Genomic DNA, 11,556 nt, shown 5'->3' with positions numbered 1-11,556 from the left:
TCGTCAGTTTTGACGTCATGGAATGTGAAGGACTTTGTTTCTGCCCGTTTCGATATTGAATGCAGTGACCGCCACTTACTAAGATCACATTTGTTCTCAGGACATTTGGTTTTATGAAAGAGTCTGATTTTATGAACCGGCATACATACATTTTTAAAAAATGAAAGGTTTTGAAGTTTAAGTACTTTAAAAAAACGAAATGAATTACATCATTTATTTTTGTTTTAAGTATTTTAAAATACAGTTGCCATTTTAACTAAATATGTTTTTTTTACGCACTCGGCTTAAAATATTGGTGTATTGCAGTTTAGTTAACAGAATTGGAGAGTAAAGATTCAATATCGTTTGAGAGTTTACTAAATGTTTTGTAACATTCAACATTATATTTTCTTTGCTCTGAAGTGCATCGTATGTATCATCAAGCGCTTTTCTAAACATCCGTTGAAGAGGCAAATTTGGCACTGAGGTTTCCTCATCTTCTGAGATCAATTTCTTCACTTCTTGGTGCTTTATCAATTGTTTTACGTATGATGTCATTCAACGAAATTGGCGAAATATCATCTTCCAAAAGATAATTCACAGTCCGGGAAATAGAGTTAATATCGTTTTTGAGAAGTATAAAACTAATTCTATAAAAGATTTTTTGCACGCACATCTTCAAGATGATACGATCCCAGTATTATATGTAAATATCAAAGGACTCTTCAAAGTTAGATCTTGGCTACAGTTTCTTACAGTGAGCTCCAATAAAACCAACTTTGTTTAGGCAGGGGTGATTGTGTTCCGGTATTTTCGGACGTATTTCCGGTATTTTTATGTCCGAAAATACCGGAATTATGTTTTTTTTTTTTGTTATGCTTTTATCTTCCTACCTCCGCAATTTTTTTAAAAATTATATAATACTCATCAAATATACTTGCAAGAGCCTTAAGATGGACACCTATCCCTTAAGATGGACAAATGTCAATTTAATTTTGTATAACACCAGCTCAAAAGTAACTTTGTAACCCATTAAAATTTTAATCAAATGTACACACACTATTTCGACTCTGACTATTAAACTATTTAAGACTATGGCATAGGTGCACTTAAGTAATAGGGGCCAAAGATTACCCCCCCCCCCCCCCGTTCTCGCTTTGAAACTTTCAGGTATTTTTTGATGAACTCACAATCACCCCTGGTTTAGTTCGAGTTGGATTTGTTGAAAACACCTGCACACCAGTGTCAATTACAGGGAAGACAATTTTCTTCGTTAGTGATGAGAAATGCTGGAAAATAACATCAATTGCAACTACTGAATGGATGGAACTAGCTTGCGACCTCGAAGAGCCTGACACAAGAATTGCAATACATGCCTGACTTGTTGGTTAGCGCAAAATCCTTGCAGTAGTTGTTCGTTCGGATGACACAGATGTCCTTCTCATTCTGATATCGTTCATTCATGAACTGAATTGCAACGTTTATGTTCGAATGGGGAAGCAAGCTAGAGACTGTATGATCTTCCTTCAGAATGTTGTTTCCATGCAAACAGCTAAGCTAACAGATGGATGCACCAGTGTTGATCTGATGGAAGCTATACTTGGATTTCGCAGCTACACAGGTTGTGACAGCATTTCGGTGCGTTTCATGGAAAAGGTAAAAACGGACCATTCAAAAAAGTGGTCAGCGCATCGTTTTATATTGGAACTTTTAAAAACCTTGGTGAAGAATGGACCGTAAGTGAACGCTTGAATGCAGGTCTTGAACGCTTTGTATGTGAAATGTACGGCGGTTCAAAAACTGGAGACGTGAACAATCTGAGGTATGATTGGTACTGTTCTAAATGAGACCATATTCGGCCTGAGCTCTTGCCTCCTTGTAAATCTACATTAAATCTCCATGTCAAGAGAGCCAACTACCAGGCTGCAATATGGAGAAAATCTCTTGTTCAGTATCATTTTGTTCCAGCGCCATACGAACATGGTTGGAATGCTGAAAACGATAAAATTGTTATAACTTTCTTGGGAGTCAGATCCTCATCCGAAGAAGTCATGGAAATGATATCGTGCAACAATTGCAAAGTTTACCAGCAAGGTCCATGATCGGGTGTCAACCTGCCATGTACTGAAATCTACAACTGCTTCTGTGACAAACAAGAACTTGATGCAGATATGAGGAGATAACATTTCCGGGCTTATTGGCCGTGGTCTAATTGGAGTAGAAATTCCAGACGTTTCGGCTTGCTTTGCTGCAGCCATCATCAGTGGTTTGAGTTTGGTGAGACTGATTCCTGGCTTCGGTGGCTCCGGTATTTAAGTAAACTGCTGCTGCGCTGCTGGTCCTGATTGGGAGGCGTTCTCAAGCCGCTGGTGGAATAAGGTTCCTGATTGGATGAGATTCAAGCTGCTGGGTGATCCTGGTACCTGATTGGATGGGACCAAAGTATGTTTTGGACTGTTGTGGCGAGCGGATCTAAGGGCAGGGTGCCATGTTTTTGGTAAATTGAAATTCTCCTCTATTCTGTTGAAATGAAAGGGGTGTTTGAAAATGTCTATAGCTTCGCGATGAAGACGGGCAAAGTAATGAGATATTGTAGCCAAGATTTCTGTGTCTTTAAATTTGATGTTGTGGACTCCTTCTTGTTGGCTGTGTTCGGCTACGGCTGACTTATCATAGTTTCCTAAACGGCAATGACGAACATGCTCAGAAAGGCGTGTCTGGATGCTGCGTTTCGTAGTTCCGACATAAACTGATCCACAGGAGCACGGAATTTTGTAAACTCCAGATGTGGAGAAAGGGTCACGGGGGTCTTTCACCGGGCGATAACAATTCCTAAGTTGAGTGGTGGGCTTGAAAATGGTCTTGATGTTGTGTTTTTCAAGGAGTTTTCCAATTAAATTGGAAAACTCCTCGTTCCTAATTGGAAAACTCCTTGAAAACACAACAAAAAGTAGTACTTTTGACTAAAGGAAACCACCCCATTCTCATCGCTTCATACTAGCTACCTCATGTGGAAGATAAGTACTCCAGTTTGCTAACGGGTGATTGTAGTCCGGTATTTCCGGTATTTTCATGTCTGAAAATACCGGAATTATGTTCTTTTTTCGTTATGCTTTTATCTCCCTACCTCCGCCATTTATTTTAAATTATATAATACTCATCAAATATACCTGCAAGAGCCTTAAGATGGACAACTATCCCTTAAGATGGACAAATGTCAAGATAATTTGTATAACACCAGCTCAAAAGTAACTTTGTAATCCATAAAAAATTTAATTGAATGTGCACGCAATATTTTGACTCAGAACTGTTTAAAACTATGGCAAAGGTGCCATAGTTTACGTGTTACGTGTTATTAGTTATGCCTGAGTGGCAACATTCCTGTATTCCAGAGATGTAAATAAATTCACAGATTTAGTTGGTTTTGTACTATAGGAGTTTAAGTATCTCTTTACTAAAAATTTTAAGACTATATAACATGAAACATGGTGGCAGCGGGAAAAATAAGTAAATTATTATTCTCTTAAATAACTTTGAAGAAGTTACTTAGATCGAAATTCTAATTAGCCGCAATGAGCACGGACGCTGCTAAGCCTATTATCAAAGCTCCTGAACCGTTGTTGTTCGATAGTGATCTATGCACAAGATGGAAGTTGTTCAAGCAAAAATGGATGAATTATGCGATTCTTACCAATTTAGAAAAGCAGACTATGAAGTATCAAGTTGCGCTATTATTACATACACTGGGTGACGCTGCATTACAAAGATACAATGGTTTTTCGTTTTCGACAGATGATGAAGCAAGAACAACTGAAGAAATAATTGACAAGTTCGATGAATATGTAGTCGGTGAAATTAATGAAACATATGAAAGATTTATGTTCAATAATAGAAAACAAGGAGATGGTGAAACATTTGATGAATTTTTATCTGCCATAAGAGTGTTAATCAAAACTTGCAATTATTGTGAAGACTGTATTGATTCTTTACTTCGAGATAGAATTATTTTAGGTTTAAAGGACTCCCAGTTACAAGAACTACTTTTGAGAGAAAGAACATTAACCTTAGAGAAATGCATCGATACTTGCAGAGCTGCAGAATATGCACAAAGTAAACGAAAAGAATTTCATCCAGAAATAGTGAACAAAATTCAGCAAAATAAAAAATTTGAAGTTAAAAAGTTTTTTGAAAGCGAGAAACAAGAAAAATCATGTAAGTTTTGTGGTAAAAAGCATAAATTTGTGAAAGAACTTTGTCCAGCTTGGGGAAAAACATGTTCGAAATGTAAAAAGAAGAACCATTTTGCAAAAAAATGTGTATCATCATTCAAAATGAAGAAAGAAAGTATTCATCATTTAGATTCAGATCACGAGAGTGAAGAATGGGTGAATAAAGTTGAAGACAAAGGTAAAGACATAAAATGTCTGATGTTAATTAATGGAAAAGAAGTAACTTTTCAGGTAGACACTGGAGCTACAGTAAATATTTTGCCCAAACATTATGCTACTGGCATAGATCCATGTCATAAAGTTCTAAAGATGTGGAACGGTAGTACTTTAGAACCAGTTGGAGTTCATCGTGAACATGTAATCAATCCGAAGAACAACAAAAGGTATAATATTGAGTTTACTATTGTTGACAAGGAACATATACAACCACTTCTAGGGTTGAAGGCTATTCAAGCTATGAAATTGATTACGATCCAAGAGAAAGAATTCCAGTCTGTAAACATAGTAAACATAACTGATTATAATAATATATTTTCTGAAGGAATTGGAGACTTGCCTGGTATTGTTCATCTACAGACTGACCCTAATATCTCACCTTCTACTATGCCTGTACACAGAGTGCCTATTGCTTTGCGAGATAAACTTAAAAAGGAACTGGACCAACTTGAAGAAAAAGGAATTATCCGGAAAATAACTGAACCAACTTCTTGGACTAGTAACATTGTCTGTGTAGAAAAACCAAACGGTAAGTTGAGAATTTGTTTAAATCCGCTTGAATTGAATAAAGCTCTTAAAAGACCAAGATATATTATGCCTAGTTTAGAAGAAGTGCTACATGAATTAAATGGTGCTACAGTTTTTAGCAAATTTGATTTGCAGAATGGCTACTGGCACATTTCTCTTGATGAAGCATCAAGTATACTAACAACATTCCAAACTATTTTTGGACGATATTGTTTTCTGCGCTTGCCTTTTGGCTTGAATGTAGCTTCGGAAATTTTCCAAATTAAGATGAAACAGTCATTTGAAGGTCTTCCTGGACTCATCAATATTGCTGATGATGTAGTAATTTTTGGAAAAGACAGAAAAGAACATGATGAAAATGTACAACTTTTTCTACAGAGATGCAAAGATCTGAATGTGAAGCTCAATAAGGAAAAAATGGAACTGCAATGTGATGAAATTATTTTTATGGGTCACAAAATCTCCAAAGAAGGCGTGAAACCTGATGTAAAGAAAATTCAAGCAATTATTGATCTTAAAAAGCCTAATAATAAAGAAGAATTGAAACGATTCTTGGGAATGTGTAATTATCAGATGAAGTTTCTAAAAGATTATGCTACTATTAGTGAACCATTGTATACTCTTTTAAAGAATGATATTCCATGGAATTGGACAGAGAAACAAGATGCAGCCCTAATGAAGCTGAAGAGTCTACTCACAGAAGCACCAACTTTGAAAATTTTTGATTTTACAAAACCTGTTCAAGTAGAATGTGATGCAAGCCAATTTGGGCTTGGTGCAGTATTAATGCAAGACTCGGGTACAATTGCCTATGCAAGTAGAACACTAAATGCTGCGGAGCGTAACTATGCTCAAATTGAAAAAGAAATGTTAGCTGTTATATGGAGTTTAGAAAAATTTCACCATTATGTATATGGAAGAAAAATAACTGTATACAATGACCACAAACCTTTAGAAGCTATTAGAAAGAAACCCTTACACAAGGCACCGAAGCGTTTGCAGAGTATGTTACTTAGAGCTCAACGTTACAATTTTGATTTAGTCTACAAGCCCGGAACACAAAGCCTTGTGTCAGATACTTTGTCTAGGGCGCCACTGAATACAACAGAACAAGACAATAAGAAAATTGATATAGTTTGCAGTGTTCACACTCTGCCAATTAAAGGAACCTGTTTAGAGAAAATACAAGATGAATCAAATAAAGATGAAGAAATTCTCGCTTTAAAAGAAATGATTACAAAAGGATGGCCAGAGGACAAAATTGATGTTCCTCCAAATATAAGAAATTATTTTGACTATAGAGATGAAATTGGAATTCAAGAAGGTGTTGTAGTAAGAGGAGAAAGAATAGTAATTCCAAAAGCGATGAGAAGAGAAATGAAAGACAAAATTCATCTAGGACACCAAGGTATTAATTCATGCTTAAGAAGAGCAAGAGAGCTTATTTTTTGGCCTGGTATGTCATCTGAAATTAGACAATTCATAAGTGGATGCCATACATGCTTATCATATAGTGATCGTAGACCTCAAGAAGCAATAAAGTGGCATGAAGTAGCAGAAAGACCTTTTCAGAAAGTTGGAATTGATTTATTTGTTTTACGAGATAGAAATTACTTAGTTACTGTGGACTATTTTAGTCAATTTATAGAAGTGGATTATCTACCAGACACGACATCAACAACTGTTATAGGAAAAGTCAAACATCATTTTGCAAGATATGGTATACCAGAAATAGTTGTAACTGGAAATGATTCACAGCTGAAATCTTCTGAATTTGACAAATTTTGTGAAGCTTGGGATATTAAACACAAGCAGACCAGTCCATACAATAGTAAATCAAATGGTCAAGTTGAATCTGCCGTAAAAATTGTGAAGAGGATTATGAAAAGGAGTCTCTTTGCAAAAGAAGATCCCTACTTAGGTCTATTGAATTATAGGAATACTCCAATTGAAAACATTTCAAAAAGCCCAGCACAGTTACTTCTTGGAAAAAGGACAAGGACTCTAGTACCCACTACAAATAATTTATTTAAGCCATCTTTCAATTCCTATCCTGAAATTACTCATCGTAAAGAAGATCTAAGACAGAGGAAGTCTGAAGCTGATTACAAGAAATCTGTTCTGCCTGAATTTCAGTATGGAGATATAGTATACATGCAGCCTCAAAAGAAAAATGATACCTGGAAGAAAGCTGTGGTTACAAAGACTTTAACACCTAGAAGATTAGAGGTCACCACGGATAATGGACAAAAATATGTCAGAAATAGAAGGTTTATTCGAGGAATACCCAAAACAACACACACGAAAAAAAAATTCGAGACACCAATACCAAATACGCCAACCAAGCAGATACCAGAAAGTGTACCAACAGAAAATATAAATACAAAAAATAAAACTTGTATACCATCTTTACTACAAAAAATGGGTACTGATTCAAAAAGAGACAATACAGAATATAAAACAAAATCAGGACGCGTTGTGAAATTGCCATCAAGATACAAAGACTAGAACTGCTACTTTTCTTTAATTTTTTTCTCTCTCTCAGAATTTAATTTACCTTATTCTGCTTAGTGATTTTTTAAGTTTATTTCTTTAATTTTGAAGAGAGAACTTTTGTGACGTTTTAAAAAAATTTTTGATTCTAGTATAATATTGTGTTGTGATTTTATTTTGAGGGGGAAAATAACTGTTTGAAAGTTCTGTAAAAAGGGAAGGATGTTACGTGTTATTAGTTATGCCTGAGTGGCAACATTCCTGTATTCCAGAGATGTAAATAAATTCACAGATTTAGTTGGTTTTGTACTATAGGAGTTTAAGTATCTCTTTACTAAACATTTTAAGACTATATAACATGAAACAATTAAGTAATAGGGGCGCCAAAGATTACCCCCCCCCCCCTGTTCTCGCTTTGAAACTTTCAGGTATTTTTTGATGAACTTACAATCACCCCGGTACTATCTACCTCATGTAGAAGATAAGTACTCCAGTTTGCTAAGCAAGTCAGTGTAAATAAGGAGCAGTTTTTCCTCCAAATTTACCCAACGCTCCTCCCATTCTATGTTCTAGTATCTGTGCTTTTTACTCGCAACCGTCAGAGTCTCCGACGCGACATTGTTTACTCCGTAGCGTGCGATATGTTGAGAATGATTTTTGCGAACTTCATAAGTGGACAAATTCTACGTGGAAGGGCTAGAAGTTTTGATTTCTTCACTTAGTACAGTCTGCATTCAAAAGTGGAAAGAATTAGAGGTCGTGAAGAGGAATAATATTTCTTCGTTGATGCTTAGACATGCATACTCACTTATACATCTGGACCTAGGAAGTTGTTGCACTTTCAACTTTATGTCAGATTAAAAATTTTATTCCAGTAAGTTTTTAGATACTTTTGAAAAGTAACGTACACGCTTCATGAAATTTTTTGGTTCAATTGCCTTCATTGCGTTAAAAAATATAATTTAATCGTAAACATTGTCTGCAAAGTGCTAGTGCATTGTGAATCTTATTTTGTTTTACATTTATTTATTGAAATATTTTGCTGTGTTATTGAAAAAAAAAATGTTCATTAAATTTCTCGGAACTAGGCAAGTAACCTTAGCTGATCTAATTTCTAATTCTTAAAATGTGTGTGTGTGTTTTTTGTTTAATGATTTTAGCTATTGCAATTGGTTGCTTTTTCATTACAAAATTTGTAAAAATTGTGTGCTGCTACTAAAATTTTTTTATTTGCTACTAGTGGTATCCGCACGACTTTGCCCGTAATAGAAAAATAAAAGGTCTTTTCTTTCGCCTGTATATTTACAAATAATGTATGAATTTTCTCGCCAATTGGCTTGTGCCTATGTTACGGTTCCACGTTATGATAATTTTGTAATTTACTCGTCCATCTTATGATATTTTTGTTCTTAAAACTGGAATAGAAAAAGAACCACATCGAATTTTCGAAACCACGCTTCGAGGAGCACGCCCCCTTGCTACAAACTAATTCTGTGTCGAATTTCATGAAAATCGGCCGAACGGTCTAGGCGCTATGTGCGTCACAGAGATCCTGACGGATAGAGAGACTTTCAGCTTTATTATTAGTAAAAAAATATCATAAATGGATACAGTTATGCATATACTATTAGACAGATACAGTCGGATCTCGCTACAACGCAATCCAACTTACGCAAAATGGCTGTAACGCGAGTTTTTCATGAGTAATGAATTTTTTAGTGAGGACACAAATTACTCGCCTGCAACATGAAATTTTTAGGAAAGAGCGGCGGAGCGTTAGAATGGGCTTCGTTGACACTAAATATTGGTTTTGTGAACGGACTTTCATCCCTTCAGCATCACTGAAAGCGCAAGTTCACCCACTGTATTAGTCTAAACAACGCTTTGTTTTAGTTTATACTAATAACCGTGCCGATTCTTAACTTTTTTTTTCATTTTACATGTGAACGTTGATAAAATACATTGAACGTTGATAACAGTTTGATCGCGCTGCATAAACCTTCTTCATTTTTAAAATTACAAATATATTTACTATATCGATATTGTTAAGTACTATAATAATGCTGTAGTGTACATACTGTAAGTACCATACTACTTTATTTTAAGTTTCTCTCCCCCATCAATTATTGATTTTGTGCTAAATTACAGAATTTTATGCCAAATAATAACGCTTTTTCTAAAATACAGTAAAAGTAGGTTCTTTGTAAAAAAAACTGCAATATATAGTTAATAAATGGTTTGAAACAATATGAGGGTTTTTTACAAGCATCTGAAACAATTGGGTATGCTTATAAAAAATTACTAAACATACCTTGTTCCACAACGCGAAATTCAGACTTACGCTAGGTGTCTTGGAACGCATCCCTAGTGTAAGTCGGGACTCGACTGTAGGCAGAAAATATTTACGAAAGTGATCTTTAACCCGCGGCTGTGTAGGTTTCATTGGCTGCCTTACTATAGTCTGTTCCAATCTAACTTGGCACTGCAGGGAAAGGTACGAGATGTATTATTACTCCGCGCTGAGAAGTAGTTCTTGTAAACTTGGATGTTTAAAAGGCTGTAAATTGACAAATGATGTGACAAAATAGAGAATGTGTGTGGCATATACAGTCGAACCACCATATATCGAACTTCCACATATCGAAATTTTCTATGTATCGAAATCCCAGTAAATTTCTATGTTCGTTATATAGAAAAATTGTTTCCATATATCGAAAAAATCGCTGTATATTGAATTTTTTTCGAGACATTCGTAGATTTTTTTTCCATGTTAGACTGTTTGACATGAAAAAAGAAGGTTAGGGGAAAAAAATTACGCTCACTAAAGGTTGCTATGGAACTCATACGAAATCTGGGGTTGAAGGGTGTGTAGTTAAGTCAGTGTTCCGTTCTGAAGTTCTTAAATTCCCTCCAGTTTATTTCAAATTTTAGCTGCAACCAGTTACACTGTAAAATCAGTTTCAAATTATCCCTTTTGTCTGTTGAGTATCATTCCTAGTCTTTTTAGCTTCAGTAAAAATCATTCAAATTAAGTAGATTGATTTTTTACTTTTCTCTCTATCACTTAGTTAAAACGAAAATCCCCTAATGTTACGATCAAGTTGAATTGCCGAAGAATATGAAGATCTATGGTTGGCATAAAAATGTAATTTCTGTTAATTTTTTAATCATCAACTTTAATTTAATCCAATACTCGCATAAATTATAAAATGGGTTTCATACACGAAAATTAGCTTTCGTTTTATTGTTTTAGGATATTTTTATGATAAAATAAGATCGTTTCTATTTATCGAAATTTCTATATATCGAATTTTTTTCCGTCAATTTGCCACTTCGATATATGGAGGTCCGACTGTAGTTTATAGAAAGTGCTTCAGACGTTTCATACTGCTTCTGAGTAGTTCTATAAGATACCTATTCAAAAGGAAAAAAGTAAGAGTGAGTCCTACTTCCTCCTACTAATATTTTTATGCTAAGAATGTAAAATTTCACACGGAAAATCTTATTTTTAAGCCAATGTTGCCACTGGCGGATTTATTAGGGGGGCGGTGGGGGCGACCACCCCCTCCATGACCGTCATTTTCTAAAACCAATAATATAGAATTGAAGGAATTACAAGCTATCGCTACTAATTTCAATCAAGTACATTCCACAAATTTGCTTTAAATTAGGTTTAGACAGTTAGTGTAGTCGAGGATGGACAGCGTTACCCACTTTTTAATTTGAACTGAAGCTCGCCCCTGCCCTCTTTTTTGAACTTTAATAATTTTTATATTTCTATATGTGTCTTCCAACCTTTTTCTTTCATGGACTACACTATACTGGTAGGATAATACATTTTGCTAGACTAAGAACAGTGGTTTCCAACCCTGGGGGGTGATAGCCCCCAAAGGGAAGATTTAACACTTCAAGGATCAAGGGGGCAATAAGCTCGTGACAGGCGATAGGGGGCGATTAGTATTTAAAATACAGGATAAAAGAGGGGTAATTGATTCTCTGCCCCCCCCCCTCCATGACGGGTTTGAGGGGAGGAATTTGGCTTTTACGGTTTTCACAACCGCCACCCCCTTGAATAGACTGTAAATCCGCCCCTGAATGTTACCCAAACTTG

At 35.5% G+C, this 11,556-nt stretch overlaps 1 protein-coding gene across 1 annotated transcript in view; it reads left to right on the top strand.

Moving 5' to 3' along the window:
- Nucleotides 1-4,310: 4,310 nt before the first annotated feature.
- The window catches only part of LOC129232857 (uncharacterized), a 114,979-nt gene continuing 107,733 nt past the window's right edge, over nt 4,311-11,556 (top strand). Inside the window, exon 1 of the mRNA XM_054866956.1 lies at nt 4,311-6,360. Within this exon, the coding sequence (XP_054722931.1) occupies nt 4,311-6,360 (2,050 nt within the window). The remainder of the gene's footprint in view (nt 6,361-11,556) is intronic.

Source organism: Uloborus diversus, unplaced genomic scaffold, assembly GCF_026930045.1.
Source record: "Uloborus diversus isolate 005 unplaced genomic scaffold, Udiv.v.3.1 scaffold_14, whole genome shotgun sequence".
NCBI classification, from domain to species: domain Eukaryota; kingdom Metazoa; phylum Arthropoda; class Arachnida; order Araneae; family Uloboridae; genus Uloborus; species Uloborus diversus.
The sequence above is the reverse complement of the archived record's forward strand: the minus strand, read 5'-3'. Positions and strand labels throughout refer to the sequence as shown.